The 25,603-nt window shown below is 41.1% G+C and overlaps 1 protein-coding gene across 1 annotated transcript in view; it reads left to right on the top strand.

The window, feature by feature from the left end:
* GDA (guanine deaminase) overlaps positions 1–13,543 on the top strand; it is a gene marked incomplete at its 5' end in the record, with an annotated part of 31,497 nt that extends 17,954 nt beyond the window's left edge. The window contains 8 exon segments of the mRNA XM_084278549.1: positions 2,452–2,559; positions 4,206–4,313; positions 6,454–6,551; positions 7,434–7,501; positions 7,965–8,111; positions 11,002–11,120; positions 12,214–12,241; positions 13,276–13,543. Of these exon segments, the coding sequence (XP_084134675.1) occupies positions 2,452–2,559; positions 4,206–4,313; positions 6,454–6,551; positions 7,434–7,501; positions 7,965–8,111; positions 11,002–11,120; positions 12,214–12,241; positions 13,276–13,346 (747 nt within the window). The 3' untranslated portion in view covers positions 13,347–13,543.
* Between the last annotated feature and the right edge of the window lie 12,060 nt (positions 13,544–25,603).

Below are 25,603 nucleotides of genomic sequence, written 5' to 3'. Positions count from 1 at the left end.
TGTTGTCTGTATTCACTTCTGTGTTCAGAAAATGTTGGCTGAATATATGAAATAGTTAGCACCTATAGCAAACTCTGCTGGCTTAGTGACAAATCAATAAATGTGCATCTTTCTGTGTAGCACACAGATACCATCAGTCCGAAAAATGCCCTGCTAGCCATATTGTTGGGAAATGGATTGCACCGTTGTAACGGCGTAGATTCCATGTCGTGTGGTCAAAACACAGCAGAGTAATGATCTGTGTTCCTTCCCTATCCATTTTAAAATATTTGGTTTCCTAGAAAGGGCCATTTTTTGTTAAGGAAAGGTGGAAGTCTGTCGATCACTCTGTGGTGTATGAATAAACTCATAAAAGAAATTCTCATCAGTAGAAATCAGTATTTTTTACAGTACAGTTACTAATCCATTACTAAATGAGTATTCTGGGTCAACATGAGCCTTACAGGGTGCTTCTGAAGAAATTCAGTTTTACACTTCTGAGGTATAAGTAGAGGTTTACACTCTGATCTCACAAACTGGGATACTTTTCTTACCAGCCTTTGGTTTCCAATGGCTTAATTTGTTGAAATGTGTATCTCAAAATATTAAAGAACATATACGTTTAATGCCCAAATCATATGTATTAATAGACTAAATCAGCCAGCCTGCAGAAGTTCTGAGTTCCTTGTACATGGGAGGTGGTATCTGGGAGAAACTGCATACCAAGTTACCATATGCTGTCTTCTAGTGGTGCCATGAGCACAATTGCTGCCTGTGAGTTGTGATGCCATTGCCCAGTTCGACTCACTTCACCATGCTGTTTAATCCAGAAGTGCAAGCTGTAAAACATCTGTAGTCTTGGGTTGAGAACTGGCTGTCGGACCGAGCTCAGAGGGTGGTGATCAGTGGAGCAGAGTCTGACTGGAGACCTGTGAATAGTGGTGTTCCCCAGGGCTCGGTGTTGGGTCCAGTCCTGTTTAATATCTTCATTGACAACCTTGATGAGGGAATAGCATCCACCCTCAGCAAGTACCCGATGACACAAAGCTGGGAGGAGAGGCTGACATGCAGGAACACTGCGCTGCCATCCAGAGAGACCTGGACAGGCTGGAGAGCTGGGCAGGGAGAAACCAGATGAGGTTCAACAAAAGCAAGTGTAGAGTCTTGCACCTGGGAACGAACAACCATTCATTTCAGTACAGGCTGGGGGATGACCTACTGGAGAAGAGCTCAGTGGAGAAGGACCTGGGGGTCCTGGTTGATGACAGGTTGGCCATGAGCCAGCAGTGTGCGCTGGTGGCTGAGAGAGCCAGTGGGATCCTGGGGTGTATCAGGAGGAGTGTGGCCAGCAGGTCAAAGGAGGTGATCCTCCCCCTCTACTCTGCCCTGGTCAGGCCCCGCATGGAGTATTGTGTCCAGTTCTGGGCTCCCTGGTATAAAAAGGACAGGGATCTCCTGGAGAGAGTCCAGAAGGGCTACGAAGATGATTAAGAGCCTGGAGCATCTCCCCTATGAGGAGAGGCTGAGTGAGCAGGGACTGTTCAGCCTTGAGAAAAGAAGACTCATTGGGGACCTTACTAATGTTTATAAATATCTTAAGTGTGGGGATGCAGGGGGAAATAGCCAGCCCGTTTTCAGTGGTCTGTGGAGACAGGACAAGGGGCAATGGCTGCAAGTTGGAGCACAGGAAGTTCCGCACCAACATGCGGAAGAACTTTTTCACAGTGAGGGTGACAGAGCCCTGGGACAGGCTGCCCAGGGAGGTGGTGGAGTCTCCTTCTCTGGAGATATTCAAGACTCGTCTGGATGACTATCTGTGCGATATGAGCTGAGGAGCTGCTGTGGCAGGGGGGTTGGACCCGATGATCTCTTGAGGTCCCTTCCAACCCCTACAGTTCTGTGATTCTGTGGTTCTGTGATTGGTGCCTTCTCCACTGTTTCCTACTGCACAGCAGATCTAGAGCTGCCATTAATTTTCCTATCTAGGGAGTAAAGGAATCTTGTTGCTATCATGAGAGGAGAATACCAAACAAGAAAAAAGGCTTTGGTTTTACAGAACTCTGCAGTTTTGCATCATTACATGTTTCATATTCACAGAAGTGGGGCTTAGAAAATCAAGTAGTCATTCATTTGACTTATAATGCATACTGGACTGTCAGCAAAGATGAAAAAGCAACCAGTGCTTCTCCTGAAGCAACCAGTTTCCCAGTGACTCAGTGAAAAAGTTCTAATGAAAATAACTTATTTACTAAGGTTCATTAAAAGTATTTTCAGAAAAAAAACTGATTCTCTATTTCTGTGCTGAAATTTCTAATAAAAATAAGGAAATTACGACTTAATTTGAATTGCTAAGGATGCAGTAAACAACAAGTGATGGAGACAACATGTAATTGCTGTGTAAATGCTTGTCTTAATTATGGTTACTGATTTATAGATGTAGAATCTCAAGCATGTCTTTCTTATAATTTTCAGTATCCGAGGGTACAGCCTATAATAACCCCTCGCTTTGGCCCTTCCTGCTCAGAAGACTTGCTGTGTGCCCTTGGTGATTTAGCACAGGCCCGTGATCTCCATGTGCAGGTAAGGTCTGAGAGCTCTGTGTAGTATTTCATTTGGATAGACAGCACACAGACCAGGAAGTTTCATAATTTCAGCCAAACAGTTAAATCACGTTGTTGTGGTTTTACCCCAGCTGGCAGCTGAGCCCACCACAGCCACTTGCTCCCTGCCCCCGGTGGGATGGGGGAGAGAATTGGAAGACTGGAAGTGAGAAAACTCATGGGCGGAGATAAAGACAGTTTGATAAGTAGAGCAAGACAAGACATTCATTCCCCACTTCCCATGGGCAGGCAGGTGTTCATCCATCCCCAGGACAACACGGCTCCATCAGGTGTAATGGTAACTTGGGAAGACAAACGCCAACACTCCAAATACTGCCACTCCCGTGCCCTTCTTCTTCCCTCAGCCCCTTTAAGCTGAGCACGACATCATATGGTATGGAATATCCTCTTGGTTAGTTTGGGCCAGCTGTCCTGTCTTTGTCCCCTCCCAATTCCTTGTGCACCCCAGCCTCCTTGATGCTGGGGTGGCATGAGAAGCAGAAAAGGCCTAGGCTTTTTGTAAGCACTGCTCAACAAGAAGAAGAAAATCTCCTATATAACAAATAAATCTCTCTATTGTCAACCCTGTTTCCAGCAGAAATCCGAATCACAGCCCCATGCTAGCTACTGTGAAGAAAATTAACTCTATCTCAGCTGAAACCATGACACACATTCTTACTTTGGAGCCTGCTTTTAAATTGCTCTGAACCTATTAATGGTACTCTGTGAGAACACTGTGACCTGCACAGGAAATGAGAAAGCTCTCAGCTGGAAGGATGCACAGTTCAGCAAGCCCCAGTGTGTGGTCACTAAGAGGGTGGCACCCAGTACTGTAGGTTAGAGCAACCCTTGGTTTGCTAAAGGTTGTTCTTCCTGGCCCAAGGTTGTTACATCTGTCTTGCCACTTTCTTTTGTTTCTGTACAGAACAGATTTCAGTATATAAAAGAATTACTTATTTTTATATCTCATTTAACATTATTAGCATAACTGTAGGCTTGCCAGGGTGATGAAATTTCTGTTTTTAAAAGGCATATTTTAAAGTTTACAGGTTTGTTGAAAGTTTGAGCTGTTCCTTTTCTGGTTACACAGTTCTAAGCATATACTATTTTAAAGATATCCTATGTTAGGTTCTTTGTCATTATGAAGTGCACATTTTGAAAATACATACTACAATGGAAGTACAGGAGGTTCTGATTTTTACCTGAGACCAGGAATTAATCAGCGTATCTGAAGATCCATAGAGCAGATACCTGTATGCTGCCGGTATCCCAGGAACCACTCTGTGGTAGGCTGGTTTTCTCTTTTGTCTCAGAGTCACTTGTATTATTCTATTTATTATTTTAACATTTGCAAAACAAGTGGGCCATTATGTCACTGAACTACTGGGATGCACTATCTGGGCATACCATCTCACATAACTTTTAAAGCAACAAATGAAGCTATTTTTTTGTGTCCCAGGGAGCTCTCTGATGAAAAGAGAAACCCCAAGGATTAGGTCTAACTATAGGCTTTACAAATACCAGTGTTCTCATGACATGTTTAGCACAGGTAGGTTACTCAGAAGGCTGTAATGCCAGGCTTAATGCTATTTAAAGCACTCACTGCTTTGTATTTTCTTATTGCAGAGTCACATAAGTGAAAATGAAGAAGAAATCAAACTCGTGGAGAACATGTTTCCTGCCTACCAGAATTACACTGAACTGTATGATAAAAACAAGCTGCTTACCAGCAAGGTAGCTGCATAAAAAACTTCCACAGCATAGTTTAGATTTAACTACATGAATAATGTGATGATGGTTAACTGTAGTTACCTGAAAAGTTTGTATTGTTTTGTCAAGGTCAGTGACATCTGGGAGAAAGTAAACGTTTATGTTCTCTGTTGCACAGGTGTTGGTCAAGGTATTGGAATTTTAGACAAGCCCACGTTTTTCCTAAACACTTCAGGGGTGTTGAACAATAAAGATGTCTTGTGATCCGTGATCCATTTTTCAAGGGCTCCGAAGAGAATTGGGGCACTGGGATCAGAAGGATGCTAGGTGGGGGCTGCTAATTCTTGGGTAGTACCCAGTTATACCCAGTTATTCTTTTGCTACAAAGTTTTTGGACGTTGTTTTTGCCTGACAATTTGTTCTCTGGTGTTATGGTAGGACAAGCTTCATTTTTTTGACAGTTTCTTGCAGAAAAGCATCTTGTCCTGTTGTGTTCTGTGTGTGAACCTCAGATATATACAGGTACACTTCACTGTTCCGCCTGTCCAAAAGCACTCATGTCATTAGCTGATTTTAGCAAGTATTGAGAGGCACAGTGGCCTGAAGTGTTGAAATTCATTAGTGCTTTATGCTGGTGAGGTAAATGCAAGCAGCCCTTATCAGTCCCTAATAAGTACAGGACACACTTTATTAGGTAGTCGAGAGCCCATGCAAGGCTGAATATGAACAGCCTAACTACACTCAGAGTGCTTAATCATCAGTCAAACTGATTTAAAATTTTAGGAGATAATTTTCAGCAGCACAAAGGGAAGCTGGGAACTCCTTGGGAATTAGCTATTGAACTCCCATTCGTGTCTTCAAAATGTACTCCGGTAAATTATGTATTTACAGCCCTTTCCACCTAAGAAATCAATATAGACTACTTAATGCACAGTATTAACTTTTGTTGCACTATCCTCTTCATTCTTATTTTTTGTATCAGTCTACTGAGATTATTAGTGCTGCAAAAATATTGGTCTTAATTCTGTCAAACTTATATGGACAGCACCAAAAACTAGGCTTACTGGTGCTTTCTGGCATCAGGCTCCTGGTTGCCTGGGGAAGCATTTTATTAAGTGCAAGCATAACAAATTGCATCGTTTCCCCCTCCCCAACCACCAAAACCTAAGACACCAGATTTATTTTTTTTAAAATAATTAGAAGTATGGTTTAGAAGTATGGTTTCCAGAGTTACAGCTGAAAGATTTCCTTCCTTTTAAAAAGTATAGATCAGCGGAGATACGGTTCAGCAGCTGCCATATGATTGTTCTTAAGATGTGGTTATTCTCATTGCATTTTCAGTTATGATGAAGTAACTCACTCTACTATGAGTAGAGATGGCAAGTACACAGTGCTGTTGGAAGATGCTCAGTGGAAACAGTCCCTGTGTGCCACTCTCATTTTTGTCAGCAGATTGCAAGGCCTAAGAGAGCTCCTGCTCTTCTCTTTGAGTAGGCATTTGTCATATGACATAATTCTAAGTAGATTTGTCTGAGAATAATTAGTTTATGTCCTATTAAATTATACTATCCCGTACTTTTTATGTTTTGTGTATTCTGCTTGTGAGTTTATTTTTAAGTCAGCTATGTAGGTCAAGAAAGTAAAGTCATTAATTAGTTGCATAAAAAAAAGATTATTTTAATTAAGAAAAATTCCATATATATATATATATATATATATGTGCCTGGTAAAATCTTTAGAGAGACAATGGGAAGCGTGCTAAGAGCACATATATCTTGCATTGGACTTGATGTGTTCCTGGCCCCAGTACTTAATCTTTGTGTTAGCTACAATACATAAATCACAAGGTTACTACAGTGCTAGGTCACTTGGGAATGTTTGCTTTTGTTCCTTGGAGCTCTTAGGTCACAGCAGTCACTGCAAGAGTCAGTGCCCTATCTTCTTCCCTTAATAAGTGAAAAAAAGTCAAGAGAGTGTTATGTCAGGCACACTGAAGTTAATGAGAGTTCTCTGCTGTTGATTTCAAGTGCTCAGTTCAAGAAGAGAATTAATTTCCCTTGACGGTAACAGGTGTCCTTTTGGCTATTAAAATCAGAGCAGCAAAAATCACAGGCGCTGGCATAAATGCAATTTTGAGTAAATTGGTGATTCTGTTTTTCTTTAGACAGTGATGGCTCATGCCTGTTATCTTTCTGAAGAAGAGCTGAAACTTTTTAGTCTTCGTGGAGCTGCAATTTCACACTGCCCCAGTTCTAATTTTTCGTAAGTTAAACCTAACACCAAAAATAAAGGGGGAAGAAAAAAGCACAAGCTATAAATCTATACAATTAAAGAAAGCTCTTGTTCACATAGTCCAACCTAACTTTACAAGGTTATGTATAAGATAACTCACTCCACTAGAAGTGACATATTTGATGAAAAATGACTGTTCATGCTCTTCTGTGTGGTATGCTCTGGACCGACTTGTGATCTTTCAGTATACAGATATATATGTATGTATATGTGTATAGACAGACACAGAAATAATTATTTATATCTATATAAAATATAGTTAAGTTTATATATAAACACTTTTATATATATATAAACTCATATTTTATTTATATATATAAAAATATATAAAATATTCCCTTTTTAAAACTTTATTTCTTTTGACTGCTCTATCGATGGTAGATTCAGGCCATGTCCCTTCACCCCAAAGTATGCATAAATGTTCGGGAAATGGGAATAGTCTTTCTATTAAGCAGAAATGAGATACTCTGTGGCATCCAGACAGGATACTGTAGTAAATGCTAGCAGGCATTTTGCTGTCAACCTAATCAATATCTTGTCTGTGATGACTTACTGGATCTCATGAAATGATGTCCTGTCTCTGGAATATACTTCACAAAGGTATGCTGAGACCTCATTTTCAGCAGATAAATAAACTTGTGGGACTGTTTAATTGAGAAAAACTGCTTTCCTTTTTGTCAATTAAACCCCATCTTTCAGATGCATGAATATAAATGCTCCATCCCAGTTTAATAAGCCCGATCTATTGCATGCATTCTGAGAGCCTTTGTTGTTGAAGTGGCTCTGCAGCCCTACTCTTCCTAAGCTTTCTCTGTGTATGTGACACAGAGCATATTTTTTCTTCCAATCCAGGTTGCGCAGTGGTGTCTTAAATGTACAAAAGGTCCTGAAACACAATGTGAAGCTTGGCCTTGGCACAGGTCAGTAGTTTGCTGTTAAAATGGTTTGTTTTGTAAACCATTCGGAGATACAAAATCACACCCACTTGTTTGTATTTAAAAGTCTCCATCCTGTGGACCTGATTATTTTTCCCCACGACTTCTAGATTAGTAAGGTTTGGAGTACTGAAATCTAGAGCTGGTCCAAAAATGTCTAAAAAGAAAACAAAAAATGAATAAAGAAGGTTTTGTTGCTGTCATGAGAGTAAACAGAGCTTGAAGAATAACTTTTTGGGTTTCTGTTATTCTGTATTGTGTTCTATTTATCTTATCTTACATGTAAGAACACTTTTATTGGGAATTATACATTCAAAGGCAGTGCTTAGGAGTAAAATTTTTTGTGCTTACCACACCTGCCACTTTGTAATATTTAATTAAATCTCATAGAAATTTAACCCAGATAATTATTCCCAAAGCTTGTTTCTAAGAATGTGATTCCTTCTAGATGTTGCTGGTGGTTATTCAGCTTCTATGCTTGATGCCATCCGGAAAACAATGATGGCATCTAATAGTCTTCAGATCAATAAGGTGAATGAAACAGGACTAACTCTTGCAGAGGTTTTTCAGCTAGCCACTCTGGGAGGAAGCCAAGGTAAGAATAAATTTCTTTAGGATATACACAGAGAACTGCAGGTCTATTTATTTTTATGTTTCCCTTAAAAGGAGGCTGAATTAATAGGTTTTTATTGTGCCAGAGCGAAGTCCAAAACGGTATTTGCTGGGAAGAGATACCCTTTGGACTCTCATATCCATACTAGGGTCATTACAGAGGAGTATTTGTATTGATTTTGAGAGTTCAATAATAGAATCTTGATTTTTCAGGGTAGTACAATTTCTTTCCAAAGACCGTCAGGCTTCTTAATCATTAGTGCCTGTATCTTTATCACACCAATTGGAAAGACCTTGTTTACTTGGTGTCGTGGTTTTACCCCGGCTGAGAGCTGAGATCCACACAGCTGCCTGCTCTTTAAAGAAAAAGAGCAGGGGAGGCGGGGCGGAGGGGGGGGACACGGGACACGACGGACGCTGAGGGAAGAGAAAAGGAAGGGGCAAATTAGGACCCCAAAACCAAGAGACTAAAAGGCCCGTGGGTTGGGATAAGGATAGTTTACTAAAACAGCAGAAAGACAAAATATCACAATGCTAACAGGACTTTAGAGCAAAAATGATGTGAAACTGTTGATACACAATGCAGTTTCTCACCGAACCCACAACTCAGGCCGTGCCACCCAGAGCCGTCCTGGAACCCGACCGTCCCCCAAAAACCACGCGTCCTGGAGCCGCCCCCTCCTCCTCCCATCAGCCCCCTTTATACTGAGCATGATGTAATTGGCATGGAACACTCTCCTTGGCCCGTTTGAGTCACCTGTCCAGGCTTTGTCCCCTCCTTTCTCATTAATAGAGAAATATGAAGAACTGAAAAAGACCTTGACTGCTTGACCACAACTAAAACCATCAGGGTGTTATCAGCACTGCTTTCATTTTAACTCTCAAACACAGCATTCCATCCACTGCTACAAAAGAAGTTAACTCCATCGTGACCAAAACCAGGACACTTGGCAACCAGGACTCAGAGAAAACGCTGTGTAATTCCCATAAAACCATGCGTTTTGTTTGTCATTAGCTTCTAATTTTGTTTCTGCTCTCTGACCTCTCAGTGAGGCAGTTTGCTGCTCTCTTTCCAGCAAATCAAAATGATGCAAATCACTCCTCTGTCAGAGAAAAGCACGAAGTTTAAACAGGTTATGCACTGCGGTTGTTTAGGACACAGTTGTACGTATTTAAGATACACACAGTCTACCGGTTATTCTGCTTCCCTGGCAAGTTTTCTTAGGATCAGTATGCACAAACTGATGTAAACAATTAGCAAGTTCCTACTATGAGTTAGAGAGCAAACCCAAACATAAATAAAATTTTATTACTATTTCGGTAGGCAGAAATGAGCTCATTAGCTGCTAAAAAGTTGGCCCTGAGTCCTTTCCATGTAACATCTTTGTAGTTGTCACAAAACACCATTGGGAACTATTAATGTAAATTTGAAAGGTGTAGTGAAAATGGCATCAAACAGGTCTTCTTAGGACTGTGTCTGAGTTTCTGGGGAGTGTAATGGGGAAATAGAGAAGATAGAAGATGGGCAAGGGAAAAAATAGGAGAGACCTTTTTCACCCACAATATATACCATTCTTATAAAGAGTGAGAATAGATTGCAGAGATATGGAAAAAAAACCTTATAAAAATCCCAAATTCATATGTGGATTCCCATCTCTGCTGCTCTTGTGCTTGTTTTATTTGGGTACCTGGGTTTGCTTAGTAATGTGTTTATTTTGTATATTGATTTTGAGCTTTTTTAATCCTTACTGAACTGCTTTCAAGTTCATAATGTAAATTACTCATACAACTTTTCAGTATCCTGGACACATACAGGTTGCAGAAATTTGAAGGAGTCACTCTTTGTTGCAGTAATTTGCTTTGCTGGACTCCTGAACACTTGTCACCCTCTTGTGTTTAATCTAAAAATTGCATTCTGTTCGGAACCTGAAGGAATATGAGATTATTTTAGTTGAAACTGGTAGGTAATAGAAATATTTCACCATTTGAGGAGTTTGAACTCCGGACTACTGGAACAGTTGTTTTAATACAGATATTTTGTATACCTTAAAGCTAGCCCAAGTAATTTTCAAGGAGACACAAAGGCCCCTCTTTAGATATTCTAAGCACTTGCAAGCACCAAGTTGCTGAAGATGAAACTGTAGGTGTTCAGTGCTTGTGCACCTGAGAACCAGAGGCTGTAATGAAGCTTTGAAATAACAAAGCTAAATAATAGACCACAAGACAAGCCTTGCAGTTGGGTATGAGAACTTCAGATCCAGCTATGGCTTTTTTTCCACATGTATTATTCTTCATTCCTGCTAATTACCCTCAGTTTTCCTATCTGTGCACCACTTTTATTATCTTATTATTGTATGCTACTATTGTAATAGGTCTATACTTCTTGTCAAGTTGCTTAGATAGTTTAAACTAGATAACTTAGTTAAATCACCATAGCAAGGTGAGCATTATTGTATACTTTACTTTTTCTCTGACTTCAATTCATTGCCCATTTTCGGAGCTTTTGCAAGGTAAATGATTGTTATTCCACTTTAAATAGCTGGTTGCCTATACATCAGCTCTGCAGTGACACAAAGTCAATGGAGAACATGCAAAGGGCAAAAGTCAAAAGAGGGGTTCACATTGGTTTTCAAATGTCTTTTAACACATGGCCTTCAGAAATTCACCAAAATATACATGTTTTCACTGAGAAGTTGCTTAAGTACTCAAATAATAACATGCTCACTATTGAATCTGTTTCATGGTTTTCCTTGCATTCATCTAAATTCTTGTAGTTCTTCTTAGGGACGTCTTAAGTAATTTGCCAGGTAGTTCTGCATGGTGGAAAGAGGCTTGCATTGAAGATCTGTTTGTGAATTTGCTTTCTTCCTCAGCTCTGGGACTAGATGATGTGATTGGAAACTTTGAGGTTGGCAAAGAATTTGATGCACTGCTGATCAACCTGAAGGCTTCAGACAGCCCTTTTGATTTGTTCTCTGCTGATAATTTTGAGGTAACCAGAACAGAATTAATGATCTAAAAAAAGCAATGGAAGTGGTGTGGGGAGGGTCTGTGATACAGCCAGAATAAGTGTCTTGAAATGTATTGCAGGGACAGGAACTGGGTGTACTACACCACTACTGCCTGTGTTTTCAGCCCAAGAGGTTCAGTGATTGTTTGGTGGTTTTTTAGAATCTTTCTGTCTTCAGTGGCAGTCCCATATCCCTGGGAGCAAAAATGTCTGTCACATTTTTTAGCACATGCTTTATTAGCCCAAACTGACAATTTGGGTTAGCTATTTGCAGTGAAAAATGGCAGCCAAGTAAAAGCAATTCTGTTTTAGTTAGCTTCTTGAGTTCAAACTCAAACGTGGCAGCCTGTTCCCAGGCAAAGGGTAGGGTCCCTTGAGTACACTCCTATTGTAAATTTAAGCCTGAACTCCAGACGGCTCATGTGAGTTTAAAGCACATTTTTCACACAAACAAATAAGCAGTATTGGTACTATGCAATGGCAACACCTTGTCATACAGAACCTTTATACGGCTAAAAAAGTTACTTGAATTTACTGATGTGGTCAGACTGTCTTACCACCCTTACTATTCTGAATAACCCCTTTTACTTAGAAATGTGGGCAAAAGGGGTGAGGCAATTGTTCCTTAATTGGGTTCAGCCACAATAATCTGGATTAGATCAAATTCTTAAAATTTTAAATCTTCTTCCTAATTCAAATAATTCTGGGAAAAATATTTTCCTGTTTAAGTCTAAAAGATTTTAGGTAAATTAGCAGTTCTTAGGACTTCAAAAATGCTTGCAGTTTTGTCTTATTTTTTGATTAGTAAATGATTTTGAGAACTCTAAAAAAAGAGGAATGGAAAGTATTGTGTTCAGTCATGCATTTGTTTATACAGTCAAACTTGTGCAGTGTGCCTGAAACATACAGCATCCTTACTGAAAGTTATTTTGCAAACAGGCAAATTAAGATGTGATTTCATTGTTAGTAGTAATATTTGGGGAAACTTTTTTAAGCAGTTCTTTCAAGCTTCAAATAATTGTCTGGAATAGCAGATGATGCTTTCTGAATTTGGCTTTCTTCCATTTTTTTATAGGACACCCTCCAAAAGTTCCTGTATCTAGGTACGTTCTGATTCTCAGCCCAAATAAAATTCTCTTGTTGTTTCATACATCAAAAATTACCTAACTTGACATAAGGGGCAATAATAATTTTATGTATTCATATGTAAACATACATTTTGTTATGGTAATTGAACCTATTTGTTTATTTTGCATATGAACATTAATATTTCACTACTAATAGTTATCTACTTTGATTAAATAGACATTTCCTTACATTTATTAGTAGTCAATTATAAAGAACGTGTAAGAAGTAAGTGGTTTAACTTTTTGTCTTTGGGATATAGTTAAATGGTCACTTTAACATGGTCAGTTTCACATGATCAGATGCACCAAATTTGTCAGATTTATCTTTTACTTACAGTACAAGGTAAATTTTATTCCACAGTAAGGTGACTGAAATCATCAGTTCAGAAGCACTTCAGCTCAGAAGGACTTCAGCAGACCAGTTACTATTGTGGTTATTTTACTCCCAAACAAAAGAGGTGGCCTTTAAAAGAAACAAAATACAACCCCAAACAATTCTACCCTGCTAAGCGAATCAGTATTCTTTATAGAGCACTGTCTGGACCAAGAGCTGTGCTGCTCATTATGTTGTTATGAAGGGGCAACTGGCCACATTTGTGTCATCCTCTAATTGAGTTTTTGCCTTTTTGGGAAGCTGGCTGCAGCAAAACAGCTCTACTGCTGCCTAGTACCTGAGTTAGTTGAGATATTGTGCAATGACACTTTTTCTGTAACAGACACACGGTATTTTCAGGGCTTGAATCTACTAAACGTACAGAGAACCCCTGACATCATTGCAGCAGCTGAATGTTACTTTTATTTCTTAGAAAAAGCATGGGCAGTTTAAACATGCATTGATCTTTGTAGTAGTAGCCATGACAATTCCTCTCCAAATAAACTTTCTCAGTCTGAGGAAACAGTCACTGCAAATGATGCGTTCCAAAACTGATTCTGTAGACTGTATAATTTTGATCAGCTAAATCAGTGCATAGATTTACATGCAAATCTCTGTTTTGACCATGTTGTTTCAGGTGATGATCGGAATATTTCTGAAGTATACGTGGCTGGAAAGCAGGTGGTTCCTTTTTCAAGTTCAGTATAAATCCATTTCCATTTTGCAAAACACTGCTGATCATTCTGCATCTGATTTGGAAGAGATTGATTAAACACAGTGCCTGATCATCAGCAACGGCACCTCATTTTTGTTTGATGTTTTAGAACTTGCAAACAATTGGTTAGACCTTTCAAGAATTATTTTACCAATATTGTCACACTCATGAGGAAACGGGTATCTAAATCTGTCTGTAAAAACAGCATGTGTGCATTGATAAGGGATTTGGTAAATACCTTAATTAAAGAGGACACCTGCTGTCCCTTTTAATAATAGTATAGAAAACATTACAAAACACACTGAGACTCTCATTGTCTATAATGCAACTGAATTGAAGAAAAGCCAGTGCTAGTAAATTGGTTTTGCAGATAATTAATAGCATAGAAGAATGCAATGTCCATAATATTATCATCAAATAAGGGAAAATCAGTGACCTTTTGGAGCTTTTAGAACATTTTTGAGTTTTCTTTAGGAGCTCTTTTTAAAACATTAATTAATTTTTTTTGAAAGTGAAATTAGGTAAGAAGTACAAATAAATAAGGGTCCTTACTAGCAAAAAGTTCAGATTTGCCATTCATAGAAGAGAACTGCTGGAGGAATCAAATAAGCAACAGGGCATAAATCACACAGAGATGGGTTGGGGGAGTGGAAGGGCTGCATTGTTCTCTGATGCTGCCAGCTGAAACTGCATTTCCACAGACTTCCTAAGTCTAGAAAGGATCAGCCTGACCTCCCACCCACTCCACTGAATTATCTTCAGCTGAGCAACAGCTGAATGAAATCTGTTAAATTAGAATCAGACACTTAGCTATCTGGGCTTGCTACTTGATGGCTACTAATGAAGAGCTTTTTCTGCACTAGAAAGGGTGCTTCATCTAGTTCAGCCTCTTGTACAACTATCCCCAGCTCATTTGCTCCTGGCTGTTCAGGCAGGATGATACAACTTCCCTTCTCCCTTCTGCAATGGAAGTGAGCTGGTTTTAAAAAATATCTAAAAGAAATTGGCTATTTCTGGCCATTGCCACCTTTGACTTGAGGTGGAAATGATCACTGGAAGAAAACATTTCAGCTTTAATGTGCTCTTCTGTGGTTTTCAACATGGCAACCATAATTCCAGCCCTTTGCCTACATTTATTGGACACACTTCTTTTTTTTTCAAGGTTTGTTTGAGGAGGGGTTTACTTCTTGGTTTTTTTATTATGTTTCTGCAAGACAAAGGATGCGAGCTTAAACGTCACTGTCAATAGAGACAACATTGTACTGAGTTACTGTAAACATGTGTTGAACATGGTTTTAAGGCCTGCTTCAAACTTCTTTGGTTTCACTAAGCTTTGTTTAACACTTTTATCTCACTGCCTGGGGATATAAAGACACAGGACTTCCTCTGGTCACTGCACCAAAGTCTCATTTCACGTCTACTTCTGCGAGAGTGCTTGGCCCAATGTCACTGATAACATTCTGGTTTTAAAAGCATTTTCAGAGCTTATTTACCATTACTGTTACACCTACATGAGACAGTGTAGTGTCAAGTGGGAGTGTAAAAGCTAGCCTGGACACTTAGGCCAGCACAGTCTTCTCAGTGCGGGTTTTTAGGTATTTTTTGTTGTTGTTGAAGACGAGTAGCCCTACTGAGGAGCAGGGGATACTGGCTTACAAATGCCACCAAGTGCAGCGATGTGGCTTGCTTGCTGAGAGCTAGCTCAGGTATCTTCACAGAGCACTGCACTGAACCGTGTGCTGGCAGGGGTACAGCCTGCATATCCATTATGTTCAATGATTCCTAAAACTTTAGGAGTTACGATTTGAGGATCAAGATTTCCACATTCCATCAGGATGCTTTCTTAACTGTTCTGTTTTCCATGTGTCCCAGTCACCTACACAGTAGCACACTCTTGCTTGGCAAATACAATCGTCAGTCTTTAACTTTGGTTCCTGATTCAGGGAGCAATTTTTTAAATGAATTTTGACAAGAATTTAATTGACCAAATTTCACATTCCAAAACCAAAGATCTGTGAGACACATGTTTCAATTCTCCCAGTTACTGTTTGAAACTATTTTTAGGGGGTTGCATGGTTTGGTTTTGCCTGCAAAAATGTTTTCTGGAGTAGAGAAAGATTACACTACCTTGTATACAATGTATGTTTGTGCCCTACTTCTTTGCTTCCAGAGCTAAGAATTAATGCTTTCATTTTAGTGGTAGTCTTAACTGTCTCTGAATTCATTGTTTTCCTGCTATTTTGAAGTGTTGTTAAGAATGGGATTTAGCATCTCTTAAAAGATCTGCAGGGGAAGAGGGGTTGCTTATTTGCACACTGGGGAGGCAGAAAAACTTTAATGAGCTCAACACTACACTGCTGGTCCAGTTACAAAGAAGCTCCCTGGGATAACTGCTGCTGCTGAGCTTTGCATCTAAATATTGGCTGCATCATGAGCACCTTGATTCTTGTTAAATTCAGGGGCAAGGTGGGAACTTGCCCTTTTGATTATAGCTTTACTAGTTTCTAGTGCCCAGACACTACCCATGCTTAGAAGTGGAGAATGAACCTCGGCTGGAGGAGGAGCTCTGCCTGCAGGTAGTGCCACGGGCCACCTGCTCCACCTCACAATGCCCAGGGCCAGGCAGTGTACGGACCAAGACAGGTAGCATTACACTAAATGCTGTGGTGCTTCAGGGTAGAGGAAAGAAGCCTGAATTCGATGTGGGAGGAAGCCAGTGGAGGAATTAAAATAACAGATAAAACCAGAGGTACTTTCACAGCAGCATCTGAAACAGAATTAAATGGGAAAAGACTGGAATGCCAGAAAAGAAGTTGAAGTGGGGTCGGTCCTCTGGGCCTCTGAGGTGTCCCCAAAAGCTTGCTGAACTCAAGATGGCTTAGGCACAGATATTTTAAGTTTTTAGGAGATTTAAAAATTGCAGCAGCTAAACTTGTCTGGCAAAATTTTGGGAAAGTTACTGAATATCCCGCTGTGAAGTTTCAGTCCTTGGGACTCTCTGGCTATGCTTTGATTGCCAAGATACCTGTTGCAGTAGGGGAGGATCAGTAGATGAAAGCAGTTATTGCTGAGATTTGTACACCTACACTACATGCAGCTTAAGACAACTTGTAGTCTGTTTCCTTGGATGAATGTCCCCACTGCATATGCAGTTTGAAGCAGGTGAAATAATTGGCTCAGACTCTTAACTACTTTTGTAGAGACTGGACTGTATTTAGCATGCTTCCACTGTAGTTCCTTCCAAAACAAACTTCGTTCTTGTGTACCAAAACCACCCCGCAAACTGAAACAAGGTTCAGTCATGGAGGATGGTTTGGAATTCACTTCAGAAGAGCACTACTGTTTCAAACCAAAATGCTAATGGAGGCTAGCATTTGGGCTGTTTCCCCTCCGTGCTCATTATCATGGAACTTAGTAGCTGAAGAACCCTGCCCTCTCCCCCTCCACCCCCCAGCAAAAAAAAGGAAAAAAAAAAAAAAGTAGCAATTAGCAGCCAAACAGTAAGGGGAGATGAGTAAGTGTAAGACAAGAAAGGGATAAGTTTCAGTCAGTATAAATTGACACAGCACTACTGACTTGAGGTAAAACCTCTGGAAGAATGTACATGCAACTTTTTCCAGATGTCACTTCCCATTATCTCCCTTGCTGGATTGCGGACGGAATCTTCTTTTTCTTGCTGTGTCTTTGTGTTCAGTGTTAAGACACTGTTCAGGCAAAGGGAAAAAAAAAAGGGTAGTTTGTGGAAAACTCGCTTGTTGGGACATGCTTAATATGTTCTATGTTCAGATGAGCACTTATTTATTATAAATGGAATGTATTTGAATTACTGTCACATGTTGATCTCATTGTGTCACTTTAGGTTTTGATTATTAATGAAATGCTAGTAAGTATTGCTATGCATTATGCAGAGTTGTTTGAATTATTCATGTGTGGCAAGTGGAGTTCTGCACTTTAAAATGTTGCCTTGGCCTAATGTTTATATTTATTCTGTGTTTTTTGTGCAATCAGAAAGCTTTGTAGGGGATAAAAACAAATGTGTATTTGTTCACTGTACTGAACATTTTTATTATTGTAAGTGGACTTCCTGTTAGAAAAAGAAATGTGAAAATGACCCTGTTTAAAAGTCTGTGCCTGATCATACACTTGTGTATGAAAAAATTATAATAGTGTTATGAAAGCTGACATGAATAGTAACATTTTAATTTAAAATATTCATAGAGAAATAGATTTTTAAAAAATGTTAATCATGATTACACAATGCAGATTAGCTAAAGCTAGTAATTTTTGCTAAAATATCTACAGAGCAAAGGAGAAAGTAGCTATTCTTGATCATACACGTAAAAAGAATATGCAACTCTTGAAAAATAAAAAGCCCAAGTCCTTTCAAAGGGTATTGCAGTTTTAAAAGAGAAGATATTAACAACATTGCTCAGGCAAGCTGTTTAAAAATACTGTTTTAAGCTTTTCCAGGAATAATCCCTAACAGACAATAAGGTGGGCAGCTTTTAAAATTGTATGAACTGTATGAACAAACAGAGCCGCCTTATCTGCAGCCCTGTGAGTAGCAGTGGTCAACTCACCTCTGAAATGACAGTGTGCCAGTAGAACTAGTTGAAAAGAAACAAAAAAGGAAAAACCAAGGGATTTTTAATATGAGAAAGGACTGGGGAAAAGGGAATTTGGTTAGAGATTTGAACAGAGTACAAAATGATGCAAAGTAGAAAGAGGCCAGATAAGAGGAACTCCTTAAAACAAGACCACATGTCAGTGAAGCTTTAGGTGGGAAATGCTCAGAAAAGAAGGTATGTTTTTAGGCAATGTTCTGTTAAATCATGGGCCTCATTCCTTCTGAAAGTCATTGAGGCCCAACAACTGAACGGATTTCCAAAGCAGTTACTGACGTGATTAGTAATACTGAGCCCAAATAATCATAGCTAATCATAGCGTAATTATACAACGCTTTTCAACCTCTCAACCCCTACTTCAAGATTTAAATCAACAACTGACAACTCCAGAAGAAACTTAATGCAGGGGCACGTTGTGCTGTACCTCCACGTGTCCTGTGAAACACATGGCACTGGCCAGGTCAGAGACCAAACTAGTGCGGTCCTGGGGAAGAACCTCTGCTCCTGCATGCCCCAAATTTTGTCACCTGTCATGTGCCTGGTGGCACAGTGGTGACTGAGTCCATCACAAGAAGACAAGCATCTGGTGTGACTAGAGTAACTGAAAATGATCTGGCTTAAAAACCAGTTTGTTTTGAATTTAAGCACACCGTGGAGTGCACAGCACGTTTTAAATTACACAAGCATTTTAAATTACACAAGCTTACACCTGATAGTGAACTTCTATGAACTTTGGCTCCAATTTGGACTTCTTTTATTAAGCCCTTGTGCTGGAAGTGCAACAACTGATGCTTCTTTCAAAAGAGAAGCCAGCAAATGGCACCTGCAAGGGTCTCTGTGCAAAAACAATTCTTAGGAAGCCAAAAGTACATCAGCAACATTAACAGAAATCTGTTGTGTAAAGGTAATGGAACTGTTAGCTTTTATCAAAAGGCTGAGCAATGTGTTTAGGGGGGGGAGCAGTTTCCTGGAAATTTCAGTGGAATATTTTTCTCAGAAAACGTCCTGAATCAGAGCATAATCTGGCCAGTGAGGTTCCCCATGGCTTCTGCAGAGGCAGTCACTTCTGTAGTGACTCCCTCCCCTCCTCCCCCCCACGCCAGGCCTTGGGAATGTATATTAGCTTTAATTCTGCCTTTAGTTTGTGGTTTCTCATATGGTGAGTTTTAGTTTGAAAATAACTGCTCTGAATGAGTTGAGTTGGGAGGAGGAGAAGGTTAAAAGGCAGTCTTACACCCACCTAACATTTGAGCTCAAAAGATTTGTCCCATCTGGGCGATGTTAGTCTGTTTGCACAGCTTTTACTCAGTGGTTTGGGTTAATGAGTTGAGTCAGCTGGTCACAGCTAAACCCAGCCAAGGCCTGGATGTAAACTGTGAGAAGCTGACAAAAACATGAAACTGTTTTACCTTGATCTGCTCTTAAGTCACCAAAGCCTTTGCTTAGCCAAGTGCTCCTAGGTACATTTAGGAACAAAAACTCCCTGGAGATAAACCTTCAATAAAAGGGACCAATGTTAGTACACAGCTGAAGGCTTTGATCTCTGTGCCCTATCTGGCTTTGTGGCTTTGGAGCTGGGTTGTGTGTCCCTGTGCCAGCCTTTGCTGATAAAGCTTTTAAAAAGTGGTTACACATGCTTATTAGCTGAGGATGTTTGCAGCCCTTGCTTCAAGATGCATCTTCTTTCCCCAGAGTAGAGTTCACATCTCACTGGAGCAACCTTTTCTCATTCTGGTCCCTGGTCTGTGTGCTGCCTGTTCTGCATAGGCTCTGGTTCGTTTGTTTGTGAGGAGCACCTAACAGGAGTTAATGTTGTTGAATTTATCCTTCCTGTTGTACTTGTGTAGTTTTAAGGAAGAGCAATGTAATAGGAAAAATGGTATATGCAATTTTCTCTGTTCTGCTTGGTTTTGGTCATGCTAAATGGTAAGTCACGTACTGTTGAAACAAAATAAAGAGGCCTTGCGTTTACACCACCCCTCGCCTCTGTCTGTGTTTGGCTTTGGAAGAGGGAGAGAAAGGTGGAAAGCTGACCAGTGAGGATTTACAGCGAAGACACCACAACATCCAAGAAAGTGTTAGGGATGCACACAATTCACATTACCCGAGGAACTCAGGCACACCCATCATAGGGGTTTGCAAACTCTGCCTAGTATGCCTAATGTTGTTTGTGGGATCTCCTTCCAGACTCAAGACTGCTGTAGCTTTTGATGTGTCTTTGCTTGATAGATCAAAGACAGTGTTTTGGTAACCTTTTTTCATTATTTTGTCTCTAAGTACACCATCCTGAAATGATTTCTTTTTGTGTTTGGCCACAAGCGTACAGAGTCACATCTCCTTTAATGTGTTTTGCTTAATTTTCAGAGCCCAGGCATAAAAATGTCCCAGTCTAACACACCAGAAGTGGATTTCCTTAAAATAAAAACTACCATATCACACACTCAGGAACTGTATGTTGAAATCTTGAAAATTATGTGCAAGGTGTTACCAAGTTAAGCAAAACTATGTGAACTAGAAATAAAGCTGGTTTGTATTTTCATCAACAATATTACCGGCAGAAGTCAAACAAATTACAGAGAAAAGACAATAGAATGAAAACTTTGTTATAGACTAATGCTTTTAATAGAAAGGCCCATTTAGGCATTCAGCATCACAATTCTGTTACTTACTGTTTTATTTTGGAAAAATGGGAGCAAGACATGAGCACAGTTGTTACAGTACTGAGGGTTTCTGAGCCAGTTGGAAAATTTGAGAGTCTTTGGGTATGCTGTCATTAAGTCTCACAGAATCATAGAATCACAGGATCATAGGGGTTGGAAGGGACCTCAAGAGATCATTGGGTCCAACCCCCCTGCCAAAGCAGGTTCCCTAGGACAGGTCGCACAGATAGGCATCCAGATGGGTCTTGAATATCTCCAGAGGAGACTCCACAACTCCCCTGGGCAGCCTGTCCCAGGGCTCTGTCACCCTCACTGTGTAAAAGTTCTTCCGCATGTTGGTGCGGAACTTCCTGTGCTCCAACTTGCAGCCATTGCCCCTTGTCCTGTCCCCACAGACCACTGAAAAGGGGCTGGCCAATTCCCCCATCTCCATCGCTTCAGACATTTGTAAACATTAATCAGATCCAATCTTAGTGTTCTTTTCTCCAAACTGACCAGCCCTGATTCTTTCAGCCTTTCCTCATAGGGGAGATGCTCCAGGCCCCTAATCATCTTCGTAGCCCTTCTCTGGACTCTCTCCAGGAGATCCCTGTCTTTTTTATACCAGGGAGCCCAGAACTGGACACAATACTCCAGGTGGGGCCTGACCAGGGCAGAGTAGAGGGGGAGGATCACCTCCTTTGACCTGCTGGCCACACTCCTCCTGATGCACCCCAGGATCCCATTGGCTCTCTTAGCCAAGCTGTCATCAACCAGGACCCCCAGGTCCTTCTCCACTGAGCTCTCCTCCAGCAGGTCATCCCCCAGCCTGTACTGATACAAGTAGTTGTTCCTTCCCAGGTGCAAGACTCTACACTTGCTTTTGTTGAACCTCATCTGGTTTCTCCCTGCTCAGCTCTCCAGCCTGTCCAGGTCTCTCTGGATGGCAGCGCAGTGTTCCTGCGTGTCAGCCACTCCTCCCAGCTCTGTATCATCGGGTACTTGCTGAGAGTGGACACTATTTCCTCATCAAGATCATTGGTGAAACTGTTAAACAAGACTGGACCCAACACTGAGCCCTGGGGAATACCACTAGTCACAGGTCTCCAGGTAGACTCTGCTTCACTGATCACCACCCTCTGAGCTTGGCCTGAAAGCCAGTTCTCAACCCAGACTGCAATTGCCTGTTTCAGTGCCATAAGCTGATGCAGACACAGTACACACAAGTGAACACAGAATTTTCACACTTAAGAAAAAAGTCATTGAATAACCACAAACAATTTCATCATTCTTCTCCTATGGCTGTTAAGAAGTATACAAAGGTTCTTCTTGGTTTGGGATCAGACACTGAATCACTTGTAACTGAGCTTAATAGGTTTATAGTTCATGAGTTAAGAGCACAGTTAAAATGCAGAACAAGGGTGGCTTGCCCTATGCTTGTGCCCTGCTATTAACTGTCTTCCTTCCAAAGTAATGAATTTGTGACTGTGTTCTTGCATTTTAATTCCGATTAAAGTTGTCTTTTAGGAATTAGCCTAAAAATACGGCCAGAAATGATGTGAAAGCCAGATGAACCTTTCAGATTTTGTCCTAGATGTACCATCTCAAGATGCAATAGATATTTTGAGTCTTCTGATACAATAGAGATATTGATTCTGATACAATAGATACTTTGATTCTAGAAATGTTAAAGGGGTAGCTAAAGTTTAATCTCAGGCTCCACAAATCTCAACCTCACAGCACACTGGTGAGGGTTCATAGCTGTAAGGAACCCAACTCCCCTGGCAATTCATGCAGAATATTATTTCCAGCTAGCTGTGGGCAGTGCTAATGCTTGTTGTATGAACTCAGTGCTGTGAAAATCGTTCCCTGAGTTTGTGTTTTTGAGAAGGAGTTCACTGTTGGTTTTCTTACAGTTTGCAGAACAAAAAACAGATGTGCCAGATGAGAACACCACTGTCTGGCAGCACACTCCAGCTGGTCCTCCCTACCTCAGCTGAGGGGCTTCACATGTTGGGGACATTTCCTGTGTTACTACACAAAGATTCACATGGTCCAAGGGATAACTGAGGGAGAGGAGTTTGAGCTCTGTGTGGAAGACACTGTTACAGAAAGAGACATGCACAGATTTTTGAGCCTAAACCTATAAAGAAATAACCACCTGTTGGGCTGAAAGTCTCAGTGAAAGCCAGGACAAGTGCAGAATGAGTGGGAGTGAATAGTGCTAGAGTCACTCCAGGCATAATACGTGAGAGCAGCTTGACCCTATGCACATGCTAGACACTTGTTGTCTTAACTTATTCTGGAGGCTTGTTCCCCCAGCCACTGTGCTGTGCTGAACTCTGTGCCAATGGTTTGGGAGGTCACTTGGAACACCCTCTTGCTCAGCCAGCCTACTTTGGCACACCAGAGGTTTGTGGGATGAGGGAGCTGAGCACAGGTTCCTGCACTCCTGGACTGGTGCCCATATCCCTAGGGCACCCTCACCTCAACACCACCTCAAACTGTCAAGAATGAAATTAATTTCACATTGTTATACCGGCACTTTTTTTCTGAAACAAAAGCGATCTCAAAGCAGGTCATGTGCACAAGCAGCTTTTGGCTGCATCTCTGTTTGTTTTGGGAGCTGCTCCTGGCCTATGGCAGCTGCCACATCTGGCTGTAGGTGCTGGTGTGGGACTGAGACAAGTGAGGAAGAAGGATGTGGCACAAGCAACCTTCATAAACCCATGAACTTCAGGTTTTTTCCTCTCTTCAAAAAGAACAGTGCTTGGGAATGCTACCCCTGCTTTGTAAATGCCTTTGTAAAACACTGCTCCCAACCCACCGGGTCTGGACAGCAGAGTTGATGTTATTCTTCTAGATGAAAGTTGATTATTTGCTGGGGAATGGAAGAAAATAAGGGAGAAAAAAAGGAAAGAGAGAAATAGAGAAAGAGAGGGAGAAAGAGAGAGAAACAGAGAAAGAAAGAGAGAAAAGAAAGAGAAGAAAGAGAAGAAAGAAATAAGAACGAAAGAAAGAATGAAAGAAAGGAAAGGAAGGAAGGAAGGAAGGAAGGAAGGAAGGAAGGAAGGAAGGAAGGAAGGAAGGAAGGAAGGAAGGAAGGAAGGAAGGAAGGAAGGAAGGAAGGAAGGAAGGAAGGAAGGAAGGAAGGAAGGAAGGAAGGAAGGAAGGAAGGAAGGAAGGAAGGAAGGAAGGAAGGAAGGAAGGAAGGAAGGAAGGAAGGAAGGAAGGAAGGAAGGAAGGAAGGAAGGAAGGAAGGAAGGAAGGAAGGAAGGAAGGAAGGAAGGAAGGAAGGGACGGAGGGGGTAGGAAGGGGGGGAACTGGAAGAAACGAGCCTCCTGATTTTCCCTACTGAATTTCCAAGTCTATATCTTACAGAGGTGTTTTGGACCAGTGGGAGCAGTGCAGGGATAGGGGCAGCAGGGGCCAGGCTGTAGGTGGAGGGTGGTACCGCCTGCACTGCTCTACTCCTATCCATGAACAGCCCCTCTGCCTCTTCTGCGTGGTGTTTCATCAAGGCTGGGCTGCCAGGGCACCTACAGTCTTCCTAGCTCCCTGGTGAGCCACTGCCCTCTGATAATGCCGCCTCACAGTATCATGTGCCATGCCCTTTCCTGAGCATCTCCACATGTTCAGAGTACAGTGCATCACCTAAAGAAGCAAGTGCCTGCATGCAACACGAAGCCATTGCCCTACACACTTACTGCCCTTTTATGCTTTTGACTCCAGGGACATCAAAACCTTCCATTAAAAAGGTCTGACCAGTACAGAGAGTTGGAGCTGAAATCCAAGGTAGGAATGAGACTCTCAGATGTTACACTGTCTGACAGTTGTAGTACTGGTTTGAACAGTTCTCCAGCCTCCTCACAGTGTTGACATCTGCAGAGAAGAGGACACAATCCACCTGATGGAACAGAGAGTTACTTGGTGTTTACGCCATGAAAACTGCATTTAAATTAAGATGACAGCAACAGCAAAATAGTAATGTGGTGGAAAGCACGAAACCCATGAGCCTGTGAGTCACTGGCACCATCATACATGTGGCTGTAGGGCATGTTCCAGACTTTGTGGTTCAGCTGTCCTACAGGACAGGTTCCTGTAGGCTCCAGCGTGTTGGTGCTCGGAGCTGACAGTTTTCATGACTTCCTAGGCCTTTCTTGCAAAAATGTGATTTATTTTAAGGTGCCTGGAATTCGTTTAGTGACCTTTTCCCACAAAGAGGGATGCTGCTGAGTGAATAAAAAGCAGATGCATCTTTAAGGTCATGGAAAAGGAAGCATGCAGTAAGAGCTGAGGAATTGGAGACAGAATGGTAAAGGCCATTTCTACCTTCCTGCTTCATCCTGTTCCCCACCTATATGAATCATAACTGTGGTTCATCTTTAATGCAGCCTTGGGGAATCTTATTCTAGGTTATTTTTTCCCTTGGAAAACTGCTTAATAGAAGCGTGTGAACTCAGTCCCTTACAAAGTCAGAGCAGCACCATGCCAGTACAAGTTACTTCCTCTCAAATTAGTCCTTTTAAGAAAAGTGAATTTCCAGGAGGGTGAGTTCAGTGTGGAGGCCATGAACCCTACATACAAACAGAAGATGGGAAATTACTCTTCCTCACGGTCAGCAACATCAAATCAGATTTTCCCTGCAACAAGAACCAGGCAATTGCCCTGATTGCAACACTCACTATAAACCCAAAGTCTTTTGACAAAAGATATCTTTTCCAATGTTTCATTAATCCCAGTGGAATTTAACTATCATTTAGGTAAAATGTTTTTTGGCAGGAATTTTTGCAGCTGGCAAGATGCATCTGGCATGGGCGTCAGGTGGACTAGTTCGTATCTCTGAGCAACCAGGTGAGGTAACAGCTCAGCTGAGACCTCACAAGAGCCGTGGTTTTCTGTCTCCTTCTCTCAGTCTGGAATCATTTTTTTGAGATGCTGAAAGACAGCCGCCCCTTTAATTAGTTCATGAAGTGTCACTTCTA

This window comes from Gallinula chloropus (genome assembly GCF_964237585.1).
Source record: "Gallinula chloropus genome assembly, chromosome: Z".
NCBI lineage: Eukaryota > Metazoa > Chordata > Aves > Gruiformes > Rallidae > Gallinula > Gallinula chloropus.
Note: the sequence above shows the minus strand (reverse complement) of the source record. Positions and strands in the feature narration are given on the sequence as shown.